This window comes from Humulus lupulus, chromosome 3 (assembly GCF_963169125.1).
Source record: "Humulus lupulus chromosome 3, drHumLupu1.1, whole genome shotgun sequence".
In the NCBI taxonomy this organism is placed as follows: domain Eukaryota; kingdom Viridiplantae; phylum Streptophyta; class Magnoliopsida; order Rosales; family Cannabaceae; genus Humulus; species Humulus lupulus.
The window spans coordinates 255664837-255688920 of record NC_084795.1 but is presented as its reverse complement, the minus strand read 5'-3'; the positions used below and the strand labels follow the sequence as shown (position 1 = coordinate 255688920).

At 40.1% G+C, this 24084-nt stretch overlaps 1 protein-coding gene across 1 annotated transcript; it reads left to right on the top strand.

Moving 5' to 3' along the window:
• The first annotated feature begins 963 nt into the window (after window positions 1-963).
• Window positions 964-1884, top strand: LOC133825587 (uncharacterized). The gene is made up of 2 exons (XM_062258508.1): window positions 964-1106; window positions 1200-1884. Exons 1-2 carry the CDS (start codon window positions 964-966, stop codon window positions 1882-1884), a joined length of 828 nt encoding a protein of 275 aa, XP_062114492.1.
• Window positions 1885-24084: the final 22200 nt, after the last annotated feature.

Here is a 24084-nt window from a genome sequence, read left to right as displayed (position 1 = left end):
TAATTGCTACGCCCCTCAAACAAAGTTAGAGAATTATGAAATATAACAAGTTTAAAATAATGGGTCTGTCTATATAGTGCTGCCCATCTTCAAAATCCCATGTGGCTCCTCAATAGATTGCCACGTGATGTTATTTTTTGGAAACGAAAATGCATTTCTTTCTCTCTCTCTCTCTCTCTCTTCGCAACAAAAGCATTGTTGCATTGCATTTCCATTACATTCATTCACTTGTTTAAAAAAACATGAAATGAGTATGCTTTTTGGTGAGAAACTTAATTGTTCAGATGCTGAAAAACCAGCGGAAGAATGAAACTGAGTTCTAGTTTTTGACTTTCAATGGGTTAATTTGCACTGAAATGACTACAGTGACCAAAGACATCAAACACTTCCTTTATCGCTCTCAACTAAGCTTGGCTCGAGGTCCACCAACATGGTTGAGGACGAAGAGGAGCCTACCAAACTTAGATTGAATTGATTGTTATGTTTGGGTAAAATTTATATATAAATATAAATACATATGTTGAAATATTATATTTGATTTATTAGGGTTAGTTTTTAGAATTTTCATAAATTTATAGTATCTAGAATTTTCATGTATTTCCTAAAGTTTCTAATATTTTCATTTATTTATTAGAGTTTTTAGAATTTTCATATATTTATTAGAGATTGTTGAGCTTTTAGTATTTTAGAACTCTTATTTCTTAATTAGTAGATGAGAATTATCTAAAATAATCTACTAGGTAATAATTTAATTGTGTTTCTAGAAAAGTCTATAGAGTCCTATTGTAATCCTACCATTTTGTATTAAGCAAAAAACACAAGTTGATTTCTATAAAAAAAGTCTCTTCCATCATAATATAATCTCTCATATTAATATTAGTTTTCGACAAAGTCTTCAAGTTCTCTCCCAAATTCATCTTAATTTTCAATAAAGTGGTATTAAAGCAAGGTTCTTGAAGAAAAATGGCAAGTGGAGGAATGGTCCCCTTCCAAGTTTCAATGATCACCAGGAGCAACTATGACAATTGGAGTATCAAGATGAATGCGCTACTAGGAGCTCAAGATGTTTGTGAGATTGTTGAGAAAGGCATCAGGAGCAAGAATATGTTGCTCTTTCTCAAGCTCAACGGGAAGCCTTGAGGATTCAAGAAAGAGAGACAAGAAAGCTCTCTACCTCATCTATCAAGCGGTGGATGAAGATGCATTCGAGAAGATCTCAAATGCAACTATGACCAAAAAAGCGTGGGAGAAACTTCAAACTTGCAACAAAGGAGTGGAGCAATTTCTGATTATTTTGCTAGAGTATTGGCAATTGTCAATCAATTAAGAAGAAATGGTGAAGACATTAGTAAAATGAAAGTTATAGAGAAAATTCTTTGCACTGTAACTCCAACCTTTGAATACATTACTACAAATATTGAAGAAAATAAAGATTTAGAAACTATGACTATTGAGCAACTCATGGGTTCTTTACAAGCCTATGAGGAGAAACAAAAGATGAAAAAGAAGCAAAAGGAGACGGTGGAGCAATTACTACAACTCAACATGAAGGAAGAAAATTTTGGCAATAATAGAGATCAAAGAGGAAGTGGAGGTGGACGTGGACAAGTAAGAGAAGGAATGGGTGGCTTCAAGAACTTCAATAATGGAGAAAGAAATCGAAATCCACAAGCAACAATAGGACGCAGAAGAGGCAACTCATGGTCAAGGAATGATAAATCCCACATCAAATGCTACAATTGCAATAAGTTCGGCCACTATGCCTCTGAGTGTAGATCAAGGAAGGTTGAAGAAAATGTTAATTTCGTCGAAGACAAAGATGGAGAAGAAGGAACATTGCTACTATCTTGCAAAGACAAAGATGAAGGCCAAGAAAATAGATGATATCTTGACATTGACGCTAGCAATCACATGTGTAGACAAAGAAGAATGTTCGTGGAGCTCAATGAAACGGTAAAAGGAAATGTCTCTTTTGGAGATGAGTCAAAAATACCCGTGGAAGGCCAAGGTAAAATTCTCATACACTTGAAAATGGAGGCCATCAATTCATCTCAAACGTTTACTTTGTGCACAACATGAAGAACAATATTTTGAGTTTAAGACAATTGCTAGAAAAAGGGTATGATATTCACTTAAAAGAAAATAACATTTTCTAAAGAGATGATAAAAGTAATTTGATTGTCAAGGTGCCCATGTCAAAGAATAGAATATTCCTCTTGAATATTCAATATGATGTTCCAAAATGCCTAAAACCTGTTATAACGACTCATCATGGCTTTGACATCTATGCTTTGAACACCTTAATTTTGGCAGGCTCAAACTTTTGCATCAACCAACAAGATCAACTTTGTGAAGGATGTTTTATTGGAAAGCAATCTCGGAGAAGCTTCTCGAATGAGTCATCTTCAAGAGCCACCAAGCCGCTCGAGCTCGTACATACTGATGTCTGTGGACCAATAAAACCAAACTCTTTTGGTAAGAGTAAATACTTTATCCTTTTCATTGATGACTTTTCAAGAAAAACATGAGCTTATTTCATAAAGGAGAAGTCGGAAGTGTTCGAGAATTTCAAGAAGTTCAAAGCTCTTGTTGAGAAAGAAAGCGGTCTTCCTATTAAGGCTATGAGATCTGACCGAGAAGGAGAATTCACATCAAACGAGTTCCAAAAGTATTGTGAAAAGCATGGAATTCATTGCCCCTTAACAGTGCCGAGTTCCCCCCAACAAAACGGAGTGCCAGAAAGGAAGAATCGAACCTACTCAACATGGCTCGTAGCATGCTCAAAAGCAAAAGAATGCCCAAGGAGTTTTGGGCTGAAGCAGTGGCTTGTTCGGTCTACTTGGAAAATCCCTCTCCAACAAGAAGTGTGTATGAGAAGATACCTCAAGAAGCATGGAGCGAAAGAAAGCCCAGAATTTCTCACCTCAAAGTCTTTGGAAGTATTGCTTATGTTCATGTGCCTGATGAGAAGAGAACCAAGTTTGATGATAAAAGTGAGAAGTATGTATTCATCGACTATGACTCAAGATCCAAAGGTACAAGTTGTACAACCCAATTACCGGCAAGATTCTCATTAGTCATGATGTATAGTTCTATGAAGAAGATTCTTTGGATTGGAACACACAAGAAGACGAGTATGATTTTCTTCCTTACTTTGAGGAAGAAGAATAAGTGGAACAACCAAGGATGGAAGAAGAACCTCAAGAGCCTACTACTCCATTGATCTCACCAACCGGAAACTTACATGAAGATTCATCAGGAGAAAGTTTGAATGAGAAGATGCCACACTTCAGAAGCCTACAAGAGCTTAATGAGGTTACTAAAAACCAAATTGATATCTCTCTTATGTGTCTGTTTGGTGATTGTGAACCTCTAAGCTACCAAGAAGCGACAGAAAGCAAGAAGTAGAGAGACATCATGGATGAAGAAATCAATTCAATCATGAAGAACAACACATGGGAGCTAGCTATGTGTAATGCCCCGGAATTCCTAATGCAGTTTAATGGTTGGATTAGTAGGCCGAGAGGACCATAATTGTTTAATTATGCCATTAAATGATAATATGCATGTTTATGTGAATTATATTATAATATGATGTTAAATGTATGCATGTGGGTCCACATTTCATTACAGGGGTGATTTGGTAATTTGGCCCGTTGAGGGCATAATTGTATATTTGTATGCATGTCGGTGACATATTGTTGGGACCACATTATAATGTGGGTTTGTTCGAGCTATTCGGCATGAGATGATCTTGGAATATTAATTAGCGGTCTAGTCATAACAAGTTTAAGTTCGGGGCTCGGGTTGAGTCTCGGGGTGATTTTAATGATTAGAGTGTTGCCGAGAATTAAAGGGTAACGGGATATGAATTATTAGTGTTTGAGAATATCGAGAATAGCGGGAATTGGAGAGCGTTAATTATGATTAATGAGATAAGTGGAAAATGTCAAATTTGCCCTTGGGAGCCTTTAGAAACCCTTATTAGACCTAGGGGTATTTTGGTCTTTTCACCCCTAGGATAGATATAAGCCATTGAAGGTTGTAGAAAGAAGAGAAAACAGAGCATAAGTTCAAACTTCTCCCGTACCTTTTCTCCTTCTGTTTTCTTTGTGGTTTTTGAGCCATTCTTGAGGATTCAATCTTGGGAAGTAAGTCTTGGGAGCTTAGGAGTGTGTTCCACCATTGAAGAGCATCATAATCTGAGCTTGAGGTAAGTTTCTAGCCATTAAAATCCATGCTTTGCTCTGTTTTAGTTCTGGTTTTCATTTGGGATTCCTAGGTTGGGTGATTGGTTTTGTTAGGAGTTTTGGCTAGGGTTCTTGTGGTTGTGATGCTTGGGTTATGTGAGGATGGTTTTTGAGTTCATTTGGCACCAAAAATGAGGTTTGGAAGCATTGGAATCGAGATGGAATCGCAGGAGTCAAAGAAGGAGGTTTCAGGGGAGAGCTGTTCTGGGGGTAGCGCTACAGCGCCCATCAGAGGGCGCTATAGCGCTACACAGGATGCTTGTGGGCGGTTGGGGGTTCTGAGTTTAGTGCTGGGGCGCTAGTGAGCAGCGCTGTAGCACTACTCTGTTCCTCCATAATCCCGTTTTGAGTGTTTTTAAGGGTTTTTGGCTTGGAGTTTCAATCCTTAAGGCCCGGGATCGAATCTACTCACCGTGTGGGCATGTTTCGAGGTCCCGAGAGTGGGGTTTAGGTTAAGACCCTTTTATTGTTGATTTTTATTAATGGAGGTCATAATTGGTTGTGATTAGGTAACTGCTAAGGAATCAAAATGTCGATTATTCTCAGGAGTCGTTCTTATTATATTTCTCGCTCGAACCGGAGGTAAGAAAACTGCACCCTGTGTATATAACATGCATGATTGTTGTTGAGGCATGTTGGTTGAAAAATGTGGACATTGATTGCATATTAAATGCTAGCGGATGTTGTTTACTTGTGTATGACACTGATTAGTCAAGGACGACACTGGTCGCGTATCACTGACCTAAGAGTCAGAAATGGCATAAGCGTCCTGAACGCAGGGCCGGATGAAGATTAGATCTAATCGATATCAGCATTGAATGACTCTAGAGCATTAATGCTGGATCGACCCTAAGTTTGATGAAACTTATAAGCGCTTGACTAGTCTAAGCTAGTTACTCAAAGCCAGGACCAAAGGCCTAGGTGACAACCTGTCACATGGTTATGGAGCGGAATCCCATGGTTATGACTTTATGGTCATGAGGTTGGTTATGTTGGTGACTAGTCATCATGTACCTATCCTGTATAAGCTAGTGAAAGGTTCACTTATTTGTTAAGCCCCGGTGACCCTATCGCCACATGGCCAAAGGGAGCTGAACCCACCTTAGTGACTTTTCAATTGTCACTTATCTCTTTTGGATTGAAAGCCCTGAATAATTATTATGATCATTGTTTTTTTTTTATCAAGAAGGAAGAAACTTCATTGAACAAACAGAACAATACAACCAAGGGCAAAACACTCAACAACAAAACCAGTACACAGCTACAAACAGCCCCAAAACTCACTCTAGTTACATTGTAGTTTCCTTATAAAGCGCTTATGTTGAGGAGAAATCTTCCTATTATGAACAATGTATAACCTATACTTAACTAAGGTAATAACTTCCTTTGCTATACAACTTGCTGTCAAAGAATAACCATAAAAAATGCATCTATTATAATCATTGTTGATATTATATTCATGTTATATTGTGTTTTCTTGCTGGGCCTTGGCTCATGGGTGCTATGTGGTGCAGGTAAAGGGAAAGAAAAGCTCACCCAGCCTTGAGTGGAGAGCTTAGGTGGTGATGTGTACATATGCGGCCGCTTGACCACCACGACCAAGGAGTTGTCAAAGGAACTAGGGGGTTTTCCCTATTTTTTCCGCTTAGGTCGGCGGGTTTGTAAATTTGAAAGAGTAATGACCATTTTGAGTTGTAAATAACTTGTAAATGTTTTTGATGGGCCCATGAATAGTTTTATGTATTAAATAAAATATATCTTTTCCTTTTTATTGGTTTTCCACCTTAGCATGTTAATAACACTTAGAAGCACGTTTTTAACCAAATGACTCGGGTAGCGAGTCAAATTCCCAGTTCACCGTAACTGTTTTGGGGTAACCAGGGCGTTACACTATGCTTCCACAAGGACACAAGGCGATTGGAGTAAAATGGGTGTACAAGACAAAAAGGAATGCCAATGGAGATGTGGAAAGATACAAAGCAAGATTGGTTGCAAAAGGCTATAGTCAAAGAGAAGGCATTGACTATGACGAGGTATTTGCTCCTGTTGCTCATCTTGAAATCGTTAGATTAATTATTTGCTTGGCAGCCCAAAATAGATGGAATATATACCAAATTGATGTAAAGTCTGCTTTCTTGAATGGTTTCCTCGAGGAAGAAGTCTACATTGAGCAACCATTGGGCTATGAAGTAAAAGGACATGAAGATAAAGTATTGAAGTTAAAGAAGGCTTTGTATGGACTAAAGCAAGCGCTGAGAGACTGGAATACACGAATTGACAAGTACTTTCAAGACAATAATTTTTCAAACTGTCCATATGAGCATGCACTCTATATCAAAGTTACAAATGAAGATATTTTGATTGTACGCTTGTATGTAGAGGACTTGATCTTTACAGGTAACAACCCGAGTATGTTTGAAAAGTTCAAGAAAGACATGGCGAAAGAGTTTGAGATGACAGACATTGGGCTAATGTCTTATTACCTCAGCATTGAAGTGAAGCAAGAAGACAAAGGCATTTTCACCACTCAAGAAGGCTATGCTAGAGAAGTGCTTAAAAAGTTAAAGATGGATGACTCTAATCCAATTGGCACACTGATGGAATATGGAATCAAGTTGTCAAAGCATGATGAAGGAGAAAATGTGGATCCAACTCTCTACAAAAGCCTTGTTGGAAGTTTGCGCTACCTAACTTGTACGAGGCCGGATATTCTCTATGATGTTGGAATCATTAGTCGCTATATGGAAGCTCCAACAACAACTCATTTCAAGAATGCAAAGAGAATACTTCGGTACATCAAAGGTACAACCAACTATGGCTTGTTTTATTCATCTTCTAACAATTATGAGATAGTTGTATATAGTGATAGCGATTGGAGTAGAGACTTGGATGATAGAAAGAGCACCACTGGATTTGTGTTTTTCATGGGAAACACTGCTTTTACTTGGATGTCAAAGAAGCAACCAATCGTCATGCTATAAACTTGTGAAGCTGAATATGTTGCTGCAACTTCATGTGTTTGCCATGCTATTTGGCTAAGAAACTTGTTGAAAGATTTGAATGTGCCACAAAAGGAGCCTATCGAGATTCGTGTTGACAACAAATTAGCACTTGCACTAGCAAAGAATCATGTTTTTCATGAAAGAAGCTAGCACATCGACATACGTTGTCATTACATACGAGAATGCATTGGAAGAAAAGAAGTGAGGTTGGAGTATGTGAAGTCTCAAGATCAAGCGACATACATCTTCACCAAGCCACTCAAGGGAGAAATGTTCGCCAAGTTACAAAGCATTCTTGGAGTCACAAATCAAGTCTAAGGGAGGGTGTTGAAATATTAAACTTGATTTATTATGGTTAGTTTCTAGAATTTTCATGAATTTACAGTTTCTAGAGTTTCCATGTATTTACTAGAGTTTCTAGTGTTCATGTATTTACTAGAGTTTCTAGAATGTTCATGTATTTACTAGAGGTTGTTGAGTCTTTAGTATTCTAGAACTCTCATTTCTTAGTTAGTAGATGAGAATTATCTAAAATAATCTACTAGCTAATAATTTAATTGTGTTTCTAGAAAAGTCCATAAAGTCCTATAAATAGAGATGTAGTCCCACCATTTTGTATCAAGCCAAAAACACAAGTTGAGTTCTATAAAAAAGCCTCTTCCATCATTATATAATCTCCCATATTAACATTAGTTTTCAACAAAGGCTTCAAGTTCTCTCCCAAATTAATCTTAATTTCCAACAATATATTTATATAAGAGAAATAGATTAAGAGGGAGGATGTGATTTAGTTGAGTGAAATAACTATGGGATTGTTATAATGAAAAAAATGTGTAGATTAGCCTTAGTGGAGAGACACCGTCGTCGAAGAGGAGAGGATGGTTTTTCTTGTTTCCAAAAAGATAAACAATTGGCAATTTAATGAAGAGCCATGTAAGATTTTGAAAACGGCAGTATGGTGCTGGCATTTTCAATGCCACACCTAAATTCTCCTAATATATTTTATAAAGAATTAGAACTTGAGTAGCTAATTCATGAACGACTAGGGTAACAAGTATTGTACTACAAGTTCTAATTTATAAGTTTTTTTTTTTATATTGACGATATTTATTGTAGCAAAAATAATCTTCTCAACTGTTATCTCTAATGCTACTGCTGCTGTCGAATGGTATGCAAAGATGTTCAATGACTATAAAGGGCCATATAAACCAAAGGAGAATTACAAAGCTACTCACAGATGGAAACCTCCTCACATCAACACCCTAAAAAATAATGTTGATGTTGGGAAAAATGTTGAAGATAATTATTGTAGTACTGGTGTTGTGGTTCGAGATGCAAGAGGACATGTTCTAGTTGCCTAGGCGAATTCGTTTGTTTCCCTCATTCTGTTATGGCTGTTGAACTTTTGGCAATAAAGAGTAGATTGCTTGTGGCTGATAAACTCGACATTATCAATTTCGTGGTGGAATTTGATTGTTTGAATGCAGTCGCTCTTCTCAAGCAAAAAGGAAAATTATGTAGTGATGTTGATGGGCTAATTCTGAATATTAAATCTTTATGTTGTAATACATGATTGTTTTGAATGAAATTATCCCCTTTCAAAAAAAGAGGAGGAAGAAGAAGAGAACAACTTGATAGGATTTATTAAACACTCAAGCAACACACATAAACATTAGTATTCAACATAATATCTCAGATCTTAATCATGTTACTAAAAGTGCATAAATGAGAAACCCTAAAACATGTTACTATAGAACCTTTGCTAAATCAAAATAAGAAGATGAATATGAGAGCGGAAGCACTAACCTAAGGCCATTGTTGGAGATTGCACAAAGGGTTTAGATCTTCCTATATAATATGTATCTCTATGAGAGAAAATTTCTTTTTTCTTCTCTGTTAATGGGATGGCAGACAAAATAGAATGAAACATATATATAGGGGACCACAACCCTAATTTATAATTATTGATTTCTAATTTTTCCCATTATAAAATTAAAAATTCACTTTCTTGTTTCTACACATTAAATCTATGACACTTTAATACCGTATGATATTTATAACATAATTGGTCACTTAATTTTGTATCATACTTTATAATATCATTATACATTATACATATGTGCCCATAAAATAGGATTTTAATCTAACAATCTCCCACTTGGGCAACATATGTTTCCTTATAGATGTACAACCTTACGAGCTCAAAATTTGCTATCATATAAATGTATTCTTTAACAATCTCATCCATCAACCATATCTATATAGGATCAAAGCGGTCTTTTTCATATTAATCATGACTAAACTCATCAATGGTCACATATACAAATACATTCAAATGACATAGATCAATCATGGAAGCGCAGCATGGAAATTACATGCAATGTGAACTAAACATGTCTATTTCCAACTAGTCATCCTTAAACTTTAGTGAGGTCAGAATAACAAAAACAGAGTGAATGAACTAAAAAACTTCATATCTGATCAGAAATGAACCAAATACATAAATGTCTGAAATAAACATAAAGCAAATAAAATACAAACTCCCGCTAAATCATGATATCCTCAAACAATACAACACCCATATGAGCAATGTGCTCATAAAAGACCTTGGGTGGTAATCCCTTTGTGAGCGGATCCGCTATCATGGAGTGTGTCCCAATGTGCTCCATGGATATTTGTCCACTCTTTCTTTCACAACTAGGAACTTTATTTCAATATGCTTTGACTTGGATGAGCTCCTATTGTTGTTGGAATACAATACTGCTGAATTATTGTCACAATATAACTTGAGTGGTCTTTCTACATTCTCTAAAATGCGTAGCCCAGTGACAAAGTTTCACAGCCATATTCCATGATTCGATGCCTCATAGCATGCTACAAATTCTGCTGCCCTAGTAGAAGAAGCTACAAGTGTCTCTTTGGCACTTTTCCAAGAAATAGCTCCTCCAACTAACATGTAAATATAGCCTGATGTAGACTTTCTACTATCTTGGCACCCGGCGAAATCAGAATCAAAATACCCTATGACCTCCAAATGATCTGATTTCTTATATGTGAGCATGTAATTTTTTGTTCTATGAAGATACCTCATAACCCTCTTGGCTACTATCCAATGGTCCATACCACGGTTGCTTAAATATCTACCTAACATTCCAACAATGTACGCAATATCCAGACACGTACAAACTTGAGCATACATTAGACTCCCAAAAGCTGATGCATAGGGAATCTTTTGCATTTCCTGAATTTCAAGGTTACTTTTAGGGCACTGACTAAGATTGAATTTGTCTCCTATAGCAATATGGGTATCACCTGGTCTACAGTCTTGCATGCCAAATATTTTGAGTACTTTATCGATATAGCTCTTTCTCGATAATCCAAGAATACCTCGAGAACGATCTTGATGTATCTGGATTCCTAATACAAAAGATGTAACGCCCTGGTTACTCCAAGACCGTTACGGTGAACTTTGAGCCGTGAATTTAACTCGCTAATCGAGTTCTTTGGTTAAAAACGTGCTTCTAGGTGTTATTAATAGGTTAATGTGGAAAAACAATCAAAAGGAAATGATATATTTTATTTAAAACATAAAATTGTTCATGGGCCCATAAAAACGTTTACAAGTTATTTACAATGCAAAATGGTCATTACAGTTTGACATTTACAACCCGCCGATCTAAGCGGCAAAAATAGGGTAAACCCCCTAGTTCCCGTAAGAACTCCTTGGTCGTGGTGGTCAAGCAGACGCATATGTACATAGCACCACCTAAGCTCTCCACTCAAGGTTGGGTGAGCTTTTCTTTTCCTATACCTGCACCACATAGCACCCATGAGCCAAAGCCAAAGCCCAGCAAGAAAACACAATAATGCAAGTATATAATATCAAATGATGATCATGATAATCATACAGAGCTTATTGCCCTGAACAGATGAGTGAATATCACTTTGTGGTTACATTAACCATGAAGGAGCTTATAGCTCTTAATCAAATGAGTGATTTACACTTAAGGTTCTGGTAAACCATAATGAGTGACTGATGGGTAAGTCACTAGCTTAAACAGATGTGTGACTGATGGGTAAGTCACCACGGGACTCGGAACCCATAGCCATGTGACTAAACAGTCATCGGGGCTCGCAGGCCCTGGCTCTAAATGACTAGCATTTGGCTAGACAAGTGCTTTTAATTTTCCTCGAACTTGAGGTCGGTCTGGCATTAATGCTCATTTGAGTCATTCAATGCAGATGTCGATTATATCTAATCTTTATTGGCTTGCGTTAACACGCTAAGGTCGTACTTGACTTATGAGTCAAACCCATGTGACCAGTGCTCAGTACCACTGCCGAACTTGACTAATGAGTCACAGCTTCACAGTTGATACTGACACCATTGCCAATTCTGACTATTCAATCAGTGCCATACACAAGTGAGCAAGATTTGCTAAACATTCTATATTCAACCCATGTCCACATTTAAACATTCAACATGCCTCATGAATAACCATGCATGTCACATATGGGGTGCAATTTTCTTACCTCTGATTCGAGCGAGAATTAGTAAAAAGAACGACCCTTGAGAATGATCTGTCTTTTAGTTCCTTAGCGGTCACCTAGTCATAACCAAATATGGGATTCCATCAATAAAATGAATAACAAAGGTTCCCGAACCAAGACCTAGCCTTTGGGACATCGAATTCCACTAAACCGGGTAGTAGGAACGATCCCGAGGCCTAAGATTGAGTTCCCATGATCAAAACACCCATTTGGCCTCAAAAACCCTCAAGAGACGCAACCCCAAAACCCTGAGTCGCGGCCCCCAGCCAAAACAGAAACACCAGGGACAAGCACCGCGGTGCTCCTTACCTAGTGTCGTGGCCCCCAGCACACACAACCTCCACCGCCCTCAGCACCCAGCTTGGGTCGCGGCGCCCAAGAACAGGGCCGCGGCCCTCACCTGGGAACCAGCCATAATTCTGTTTTCTCACATTTTAAACCTTCTAAAAACCTCCTTAAACATCTCCAAATCCAAAAATCAAAATTCCCAATCATCCCAATGATCCAAAATCATCAAATCTGGAGGCTCAAATGAATCAAAAACTCATCGACACACAAAATCCAAATCAAAGCTTAAAAACTCTAAAACTCAAAAATTAAAGCTTGAATTACCTTTGATTAGGTTGTTTCTCACTAAATCCTTTGGTCAAGAAGCTTCTAATCTTTCCTAGGATCGCTATGCCTCGATCGTCGCTTGATTCCGGCTCCTAGAACTCAAGTTCTCTTCGAAATTGCCACAAATGGTCACAAAGGATAACGGGAGAGAGAAAAAGGTGTTTTTAACGTAAGGTTCTTTCTGACAAACTACTTCAGGCTTAAGTAATCTCAAATAAAACCTAATGCTCGGGGTCCCAAAAACACCCCCGGGGAAAAAATAGTCAAAACTCCCAGAATTTCCTCTTGATCTCAATAACTCTCAATATATCATCAAATAATCACTCTCATTATCCCAATAGTTGACCCCGTTATGACAAAACCGCTAATTTGCTATCTAAGACCATCTCATGCCGAATAGCTCGAATATATCCACATAATGATGGGATCTCATCTCATCCAGAAATCAAAACATGCACCAAAATATACAAATATACCCTCAACGGGCCAAATTACCAAAATGCCCTAATAATCAAATGTGGACCCACATGCATGCATTTAACATCATATTATAATATAATTCATATAAACATGCATATAATCATTTAATGGAATAATAAAACAATTATGGCCCTCCCGACCTACTAATCCAGCCATTAAACCGCATTAGGGTTTTTGGGGCATTACAATTATCCCCTCCTTACAGAAATTTCGTCATCGAAATTTACCTGAACAGCTCAGGATCCTGACTTTACATATCTAACTCTAGTTCACAGGTCACTTCCTCGATCTTGTTGTTCCTCCACAATACATTAACCAAAGGTATCGTCTTATTTCTGAGGACCTTGTCCTTTCTGTCAAGTATCTGGACTGGCTACTCTTCAAATGAGAGATCTGCCTCAAGCTCCAGATCTTCATAGCTCAAAACATGTGTCACATCAGATACATACTTTCGAAGAGCTGAAATGTGAAACACATTATGCACGGCTAACAATGTCGAAGGTAAGGCCAACCTGTAAGCCACCTGACCAATCCTCTCCAGGATCTCAAATGGAACTACAAATCTAGGGCTCGGCTTACTCTTCTTCCCAAATCTCCTCACCCCTTTCCATGGAGAGACCCTAAGGAAGACATAGTCTCCCACTTGGAACTCCACGTTCCTGCACTTGGAATCTGCATAACTTTTCTGCCTACTCTGAAAAGCAAGCATCCGAGCTCTAATCTTCTCACTGGTCCTCTGAACTGCCTCAGGACCCAAGTATCTCCTTTCACCTGTCTCATCCCAATGAATGGGAGATCTGCACTTTCTACCATACAACATCTCATAAGGTGCAACCCCAATGGTAGACTGATAACTATTGTTGTAGGAAAACTCTATCAAAGGTAGATACTTACTCCAATATCCACCAAAGTCCAGCACACATGCTCACAGCATGTCTTCCAATATCTGGATCGTCCTCTTAGATTGCCCATCTGTCTGAGGATGATAAGTAGTACTGAACCTCAACTGTGTTCCCATGGCCTTCTGTAGACTCCCCCAGAACTTGGAAGTAAAAGTGGGGTCCCGATCTGACACGATCGACCTCGGCACTCCACGAAGGTGCACGATCTCTCTCACATAGAGATCTGCATACTGATCAACTGTATATGTAGTCCTCACTGGAAAGAAGTGAGCTAAATTGGTGTAGCGATCCACTATCACCCAAATAGAATCATGCTGACCAACAGTCCTGGGTAATCCTACCATGAAATCCATCGAGATATCCTCCCACTTCCCCTTTGGGATATCCAGAGGCTGCAATAACTCTACCGGCCACTGATGCTCAGCCTTGACCTGTTGACATGTCAAGCACTTAGCCACATACTCTACTACATCCCTTTTCATCCCCGGTTACCAATACAACGATCTCACATCCTGATACATCTTCGTGGTGCCTGGATGCAAAGAGTAAGGTGTAGTATGAGATTCATCCAAAATCTCTCACCTCAAAGCAGTGTCTAACGGAACACATATCCGCCCCTTGTATCTCAGCAAGCCTAAATCAGACACTGTATAATCTCTGGACGCTCCAGCCAAAACATCTTCTCTGATCTTGATCAACTGTGGATCACCCAACTGACCCTTCTTGATTCTCTCCAACAGTGTAGACTGTAGCGTAATATTGGCCAACTGGCCCACCAGCAACTCTATACCAGCTCTTGTCATATCATCTGCTAACTCTCTGGCTATCAGCCTCGCACTATAAATCTGCCCTGGACCCTTCCGGCTTAAGGCGTCAGCTACCATGTTGGCTTTTCCTGAATGATACAAAATCTCACAATCATAATCTTTTACTAACTCCAGCCAATGCCTTTGTCTCATATTCAAATCTTTATGTGTGAAAAAGTATTTCAGGCTCTTGTGGTTCGTATAAACCTCACACTTTTCCCCATAAAGATAATGCCTCCATATCTTTAAAGCAAAGACCACATTTGCTAACTCTAAATCATGAGTGGGATATCTCTTTTCATACTCCTTCAACTAACGTGAGGCATATGCAATTACTCTCTCTGACTGCATCAGAACACAACCCAAACCCTAATGAGAAGCATCGCAATAAATCACAAACTTCTCCTGATCTGTTGGAAGACTCAGAACTGGAGTTGTAATCAATCTCTGTTTCAGTTCCTATAAGTTGTTCTCACACTTGTCTGACCACACAAATTTCTGATACTTGCGTGTCAGCTCAGTCAATGAAGTAGCAATCTTTGAGAACCCTTCCACGAAACGCCTATAATAACCTGCCAATCCAAGGAAACTTCTAACCTAAGACGCATTCTTTGGCCTTGGCCAATCTCTAATTGCCACAATCTTCGCTGGATCTACCTTAATCTCCTCCTTACTAAAAATGTGCCCAAGAAAGGATACCTGAGATAACCAGAACTCGTATTTCTTGAACTTTAAAAATAGTCTGTGTTCCCTCAGTCTCTGTAAAACCAACCTCAAATACTGGTCATGCTCTGAATCAGACTGAGAATATACCAGGATATCATCGATGAAGATGATCACAAACTGGTCCAGATAATCCTTGAACACTCTGTTCATCAGATCCATAAAAGCAGCTAGGGAATTAGTCAATCCAAAAGACATGACTAAGAACTCATAATACCCATACCTGGTTCAAAAAGCAGTCTTCGGTATGTCTCCCTCCTTGACCCTCAACTGATGATAACCAGAATGAAGGTCAATCTTTGAGAATACCTTCTTACCTTGCAACTGATCAAACAGATCATCTATCCTTGGCAAATGATACTTATTCTTGATTGTTAGCTTATTTAGTTCCCTGTAATCAATGCACATCCTCAGAGAACCATCCTTCTTTTTTAGAAACAGAACTGGCGCTCCCCAAGGTGAGAAACTAGGTTTAATAAAACCCAAATCTAATAGCTCTTGCAACTGTACCTTTAATTCTTTTAACTTAGCTGGGGCCATTCTGTAAGGTGCTCTAGACATTGGCTCCGTCCCTGGTGCCAGTTCTATCACAAACTCTATTTCTCTGTGTGGTGGCAACCCTGGCAAATCTTTTGGAAACTTATCCAGGAATTCACAAACTAATCTGGTATCTTCTGGTCTCACTGGCACGACCTGAGTGGTGTCAACCACACTGGCTAAAAACCCATGCAACCTTCTTGCAATAGATCTCTAGCCCTCAAAACAGAAATCAATGGTATGCGAGGTCCATGCACAGTACCAAAAAACACAAAAGGATCCTCACCTTCAGGTTCAAAGGTGACCATCTTCCTTTTGCAATCAATGGTTTCCCCATACTTTACCAACCAATCCATACCCAATATCATGTCGAAGTCAGTCATAACCAACTCTATCAAATCCATTGACAATTCTCTGCCCTCCACTGTCACTGGCAAAGATCTGACCCATCTCCTGGATACCACTAATTCCCCAGTGGGTAACAAAGTTCCAAACCCCACAACATAAAAATCACAGGGTCTACACAGTCTATCAATATTTCTACTAGCAACAAAAGAATGTGTAGCACCAGAATCAATCAAAACATTATAAGGGGTTCCAGCACTAAGAATATGACTTGTAACAACTGAGGGAGAAGCCTCAGCTTCTGCTTGTGTCAATGCGAACACTCGAGCTGGGGTCGAGCTGTCTGCTTTCTTGGGTTCCTCCTTTCTTGCCTTAGGGAAATCCTTCTTAAAATGACCTACTGCTTCACACAAATAGCAGGCCTTTGCCCTACACTCTCCCAAATGACGCCTCTTACATCTAGGGCATTCAGGAAGAGTCTTCAAAGCTTCACTACCACTTTGACGACCCATAGAAACCCCACGGGGTCGCCTATCAGGACCTGGAACTGGGAAGGTATCAAGAACCTTCCTCTTCTGATCACCGGGGCCTCCTCCCTTTCTTGAACCCACAAAAGGAGAACCTATTCTCCTAAAGTCCTTTCTGGCTGCATTATCTCGCCAGATCTTGTTCTCTGCACTCTCAGCTGTGAGTGCCTTCTCAACCACCTGTGCATTGGTAGTAACCCCAGCCACAGTGGTAAAGCGAACATCACGGGCTAATCTAGGTTGTATCCCCCTGGAGACATCTCTCCCTCCTGGTCCCATCAGTGGGCACCAGCTCTATGGCAAACTTTTCCAATCGATCAAACTTCAGGGCATACTCAGTCACTGACAAACTCCCCTGAAGCAATCTAATAAATTCCTCAGGTTTTGCCGCCCTGATGGCATCATTGTAATACTTCTCGTTGAACAGAGTCTGAAACTCTTCCCAACTCAAGGCATTAACATTTCTGGTCTGGGTTATAACCTCCCACCAAACTCGGGCAGCCTCCCAAAACATATACGTGGCACAAGCCACCCTCTGATTACCAGTCACCCTCATGAAGTCCAGGATGGTGGTAATCATGCTCATCCACTGCTCTGCTTTAGCAGGATCTGCACTGCCTTCAAAAACTGGAGGTTGCTGCTTTCTGAACCTTTCATAGAGAGGCTCCCATTTGTTACCAACCTCAGGCAGCTGCTGGCACCGATACAGGGGGTGCCTTAGATACACTGGCTATTGCATGAGCTTGCTGTTGTCTCAAGAGGCAGAGTTCTTCTCCCTGCCTCAACACTGTGGCCTGCAACTCATTAAACAACTACTGCCAGTTCGCAGGAGCTGGCTGTGGAATCTGACCCTGGTCATTCTCTTGACCCTGATTATTATTATTCTGGCCTTGATCACCCTGGTCAGTTAAGGAATCTGTCTGTCCTGGAATCATTCTTATCAACTTAAACTTTGTTGAAACAATCAATGCGGCCAGTTAAGCAGTAATAACAAAACCTCTTGCCACCTCACGGTCCAAGATCAACAGGAAATCACCAAATTCCATAGTTATACAAATATACAAATGGATACATGATTATAACATTTAGCACTTAGCATGTATCAGATAATAGTTCAAAATCAACAATACTAATGAGTATGTTCTAGCAATATCAGTACTATTTAGCACACGGTTGCTGAAGATGCATTATTCAGGGCATAATCTTAACATGGTGTCTCATGTAAACGGGTAAAGCATTAATACTGTATTTAAGCAGTTATACATATAACACCATAAATAATTACCAAACCATGAGTCGAGTTTGTCTTCATTGGTGAGTGTACATGCCCAGCCAGTCTACAGGAACCCTAAACCTTGGCACACTCTGATACCAAGTTATAACGCCCTGGTTACTCCAAGACCGTTGCGGTGAACTTTGAACCGTGAATTTAACTCGCTAATCGAGTTCTTTGGTTAAAAACGTGCTTCAAGGTGTTATTAATAGGTTAAGGTGGAAAACCAATCAAAAGGAAATGATATATTTTATTTAAAACATATAATTGTTCATGGGCCCATAAAAACGTTTACAAGTTATTTACAATGCAAAATGGTTATTACAGTTTGAAATTTACAACCCGCCGATCTAAGCGGAAAAAATAGGGTAAACCCCCTAGTTCCCCTAAGAACTCCTTGACCGTGGTGGTCAAGCGGCCGCATATGTACATAACACCACCTAAAATTTCCACTCAAGGTTGGGTGAGCTTTTCTTTCCCTTTACCTGCACCACATAGCACCCATGAGCCAAAGCCAAAGCCCAGCAAGAAAACACAATAATGCAAGTATATAATATCAAATGATGATCATGATAATCATACAAAGCTTATTGCCTTGAACAGATGAGTGAATATCACTTTGTGGTTACATTAACCATGAAGGAGCTTATAGCTCTTAATCAAATGAGTGATTTAACACTTAAGGTTCTGGTAAACAATAATGAGTGACTGAAGGGTAAGTCTGTAACACCCTGCTAATTAGGGTCCATTACCAGGTGTGTTTTGAAACCAATGCTGGACTTACTAACAAGTCATTTGGACTAAACATGTGATTAACCACTAAGGTTTGGGTACTAAAAACTTTTGATCATTTCATAAACATTTCCATTAAGTCAAAGATAAGTTCTTTACATGGGATCCCAAAAAAAATTAGTTTAAAAGTCTGTTACAAAACTCAGATTACACATTAAGCCGTCCTAAGCGGCAAAAGCTGGGTTTAACCCTAGTTCCTCTAAACATCTCGGCCGTGGTGGTCGAGCGAACTACATATGTACATACCACTGCTAATGCCCTCCGACTCATGGCTGGTTGAGCTTCTCTTTACCTTTACCTGCACCACAAAGCACCTGTGAGCCAGAAGACTCAACAAGAAAACACAATCAACAGTTCAGTGAGCAAAACAACCATCACACAGTAATATTTGAGTCTAGTACATCTATTAAACTCAATTGGAGACCATAGAGTCACACAAGTGCATGTCGCACTTTCTTTCAGGTTGTTGGCATCCGAGCCAGTCAAGTGCATGTTGCACTCCCAGGGTGGCCCAGCCATGGTGGCCTGCACTCCACGTGCATTATGCCAATCTTAGCTTATAAACTAAGTCCCTTATGCCCTTGACTTGTAAGTCAAGCCACAACGTGCCTCCAACTTATAAGTTAAAGCCTTGAGATTCTGGACTATTAAGAATCTCCCCGAGCCCATCACATTCTCAACTAATTAGTTGATCTCCTCTTAACACTCTAGTGATACCCTAGTTTATAAACTAAGCCTCACAGTCATAATAGCCAGCCACATATTTCATATGGCATACTTAACAGATAATCACACAATGCAACATAATACATTCACTCATCAGTCCTAAGCATAATCATAATTATGCACGTTACAACATAATTAATTAGACATTTGCAACATAATTATAATCATGTTCATCACCTTAACTAAGCTCTAATCATGCATTCACATAACAGGTGTAGTTTTCTTACCTTTGGTCCGTATGCGGGTTACTAGCGACAACCCTCCGAGCACGATCCCCGACTCAAGCCCTTAGCGAAAACCTAGTCACAACCGTGTTAAGGAAGTTCCCATCAATAACAAGTAAATAACAACTTCCAGACCAACTCTTAGCCTCCGGGACATCGAATTCCACTTAATAAGGAAGTAGGATCGATCCCGAGCCCAAATGGTTAAGTTTCCAACCTAAAAATCCTATTAAGGTCAATTTTCCCCTTATGGGTTGCGGCCCCAAAAATCCGAGCCGCGGCCTGCCTCTAATTCCAGAGGCTCGGCCTCTCTGAAAATCAACGCGCGCCGCGGCCCGCCCTTGCATCTGAGCCCTGCGGGCCTAAAATCCCCTTCGCAGGCCGCGACTCATCACCACGAACCTAGAATTTCTGGGTTTTTCCTCAACTGAACCCAGCCAAAGCTTAACCAAATCCGACCCACACCTCCAATTCAAATCCTACAACATATATATTCATTCTCACTAATAGAACTCAACTAATTATCACACCAAAGCTCATCAAACTTACCAAACCCATCCTCTCAATTATCAAGCATGCATAGACATCCTCACTCTAAATTATTCAGCATAATTAACCAAACAAATTTCAGTTCAGAGTTCATACCTCAGCTGTGATGAAACCCTTGAGCTAAACCTCTAGTTTCCCCAAGTTTGGCACCTTAATTCCCAAGTTTCACTCTTTGAATTTTCCAAAAACCTTCTCAAGCTTCTATGGCACCTAGAGAACGTGAAAGAGAGAAAGAGCTGCTGAATTCCCTTTTTCTTGAAATTTCCTTAACTTTCTGTGTATATCCCAGCCAGCTAAATTCCAAACCTGAATGGAAAAGACTAAGTTACCCCTTGCTCTTAAGCTTATACCTCAAAAATCCATAAGGGCAATCTTGTCCTTTGCTTTAAATCCCGCTAACCACGATTTACATCCTATAATTCCCGCTACTCCCAATATTCTCACACAGTTACTAATAAATTCCCATTACCCACTAATTCTCGGTAATGTACTAAATTACTAAAATACCCCGAACCGGGTATCTAGACCCCGTTGTGACTTTTTTCGCTAACTTGCTCATCAGGACCGCCTCTCGTCAAGTAACCCAAATATATCCACATAATAATGTGGTCTCAATCACACAAGCACATATTTAGTATCCTTAAAATACAAGCATGATTATATTATAATATAATTCACATAATAATTCAATTATTGCCTCCCGGCCCCCTAATCCAGGCACTAATCCTTATTAGGAAATTTGGGATGTTACAACTATCCCCCCCTTATAGGAATTTCGTCCTCGAAATTTTACCTGAACAGCTCGGGATACTGATCCCGCATAGTTGACTCCAACTCCCAGGTCGCCTCCTCGACCCTGCTGTTCCTCCATAATACCTTCACCAAAGGTATAACTTTATTTCTCAGGACCTTGCCCTTCTTGTCTAATATCTGGACTGGCTGCTCCTCGAAGGAAAAATCTGACTGCAGCTCCAGATCATTATAACTCAGCACATGAGTCTCATCAGAAACATACTTCCGTAGCATCGAGATATGAAACCCGTTATTCACAGTTGACAATGCTGGAGGTAATGCCAACCTATAGGCTACCTGACCGATCCTTTCCAGGATCTCAAATGGTCCTACAAACCTATGGCTCAGCTTGCCCTTCTTGCCAAATCTTCTCACCCCTTTGAACGGTGAGACTCTAAGGAAGACATAGTCTCCCACCTGGAACTCTATGTTCCTACGCTTTGGATTCGCATAACTTCTCTGTCTACTCTGCGATGCGAGCATCCGAGCTCTGATCTTCTCTATTGCTTCATTGGTCCTCTGAACTGCCTCAGGACCTAAGTATCTGCGTTCACCCAACTCATCCCAATGGATAGGTGATCTGCATTTCCTACCATACATCATCTCATAAGGAGCCAATCCTATGGTCGCTTGATATCTGTTGTTGTAAGAAAACTCTATCAGGGGTAAATACTTACTCCGAGACCCCTCAAAATCCAGTACACATGCTCTCAGCATGCCCTTCAGTATCTAGATAGTCCTCTCAGATTGACCATCGGTCTGAGGATGACACGCTGTACTGAACTTCAGTTCCGTGCCCATTTCCTTCTGCAAACTTCCCTAGAACTTGGAAGTAAAGGTAGGATCTCGATCTGACACGATCGACCTCAGAGCTCCATGAAGACGTACTATCTCTTTAACATAGAGATTCACATACTGGTCAACGGTATAATTCATCCTCACTGGTAGAAAGTGAGCTGATTTAGTGTATCTGTCCACTATTACCCATACTGAATCATGCTGACCCATTGTCTTAGGCAAGCCCACCACAAAATCCATTGCGATGTCTTCCCACTTCCACTCTGGAATGTCTAAGAGCTGTAATAATCCTGCAGGTCTCTGATGTTCAGCTTTGATCTGTTGATACGTCAGACACTTGGCTACATATTCAGTTACATCACCCTTCATCCCCGGCCACCAATACAAAGTTCTTAAGTCCTGATACATCTTGGTGGTTCCGAGATGCAAGGAATACGGGGTGGTATGAGATTCATCCAGAATCTCTCGTCTAATAACAGCATCCATCGGAACACAAATCCGACCCTTGTATCTTAGCAGGCCCATGTCAGATATAGAATAGTCCCTAGCTACTCCAGCTAGAACCTTCTCTCTAACCTTCACCAACTGTGGCTCTTGATGCAGACTCTCCTTTATCCTCTCTAGGAGAGTAGACTGCAAGGTAATGTTGGCTAACTGGCCCACTACTAACTCAATCCCTGCCCTGGCCATATTCTCTGCTAACTCCCTGGATATCTGTCTCACACTATACAACTGCCCTGGACCTCTCCGATTTAGGGCATCAGCCACCACATTGGCTTTACCTTGATGATAGAGAATATCGCAGTCATAGTCTTTCACCAGTTCCAACCACTGCCTCTGCCTCATATTCAAATCCCTCTGTGTAAAGAAGTACTTAAAGCTCTTATGGTCTGTATATATCTCACACTTCTCCCCATAAAGGTAATGCCTCCATACCTTCAATGCAAAGACCACTGCTGCCAACTCCAAATCATGAGTTAGATACCTCTGCTCATAATCCTTTAACTGTCGTGATGCATAGGCAATCACCTTCTCTGCCTGCATAAGGACACAACCTAGTCCCTGCCTTGAGGCATCACAGTAGACCATAAATTTACCCTGACTAGTCGGGAGACTCAAGACTGGAGCGGTAATCAATCGCTGCTTCAACTCCTGGAAGTTGTTCTCACATCTATTTGACCATATAAACTTCTGGTTCTTACGTGTCAACTCTGTCAATGGGTATGATATTCTGGAGAATCCTTCCACAAATTTCCGGTAATAGCCTGCCAACCCAAGGAAGCTTCTAATCTCTGAGGCATTCCTTGGCCTTGGCCAATTCTTCACAGCCTCAACCTTAGATGGATCCACCTTGATCCCATCTCTACTAACAATATGACCCAAAAATGTCACCTGCGGTAACCAGAACTCACACTTCTTAAACTTCGCAAATAACTTGCGTTCTCTCAGTCTCTGCAAGACCAACCTGAGATGTTGCTCATGCTCCTCCTCTGTTTGTGAGTAAATTAAGATATCATCAATAAAGACAATCACAAACTGGTCCAGATAGTCCTTAAACACCCTGTTCATTAGGTCCATAAAAGCTGTCGGAGCATTGGTCAACCCAAATGACATAACAAGGAACTCATAGTGCCCATATCTAGTACGAAAAGCTGTCTTAGGTATGTCTTCATCCTTAATTCTCAACTGGTGATAACCAGATTGAAGATCTATCTTTGAGAATACCATTTTACCTTGCAATTGATCAAATAAATCATCTATCCTTGGTAGGGGATACTTGTTCTTGATAGTCAACTTATTCAGTTCTCTATAGTCTATACACATCCTCAGTGAACCATCCTTCTTCTTCACAAACAACACCGGTGCACCCCATGGTGAGAAACTGGGTCTAATAAAACCCAAATCCAACAATTCCTGTAACTGTACCTTGAGTTCCCTAAACTCAGCTGGGGCCATTCTGTAAGGTGCCCTAGACACTGGCTTTGTCCCTGGTGCCAGCTTAATAACAAAGTCAATCTCTTGGTACGCGACAATCCTGGTAGATCCTTTGGAAACACGTCCAGAAATTCACAGACCAACCTAGTCTCCGATGGTCCCACTAGCATGACCTGCGTGGTATCCACCACACTAGCTAGGAAACCTATGCAGCCTTTCTGTAATAGGTCCCTAGCCCTCAATATTGAGATCATAGA

Bases quoted from the DNA above. Each gene is read 5' to 3' on its own strand.
- LOC133825587 (XM_062258508.1), top strand. From the start codon at position 964: ATGGCAAGTGGAGGAATGGTCCCCTTCCAAGTTTCAATGATCACCAGG. The intron at 1,107-1,199 runs GTTGCTCTTTCT...CGGTGGATGAAG, and splicing joins GGCATCAGGAGCAAGAATAT to ATGCATTCGAGAAGATCTCA.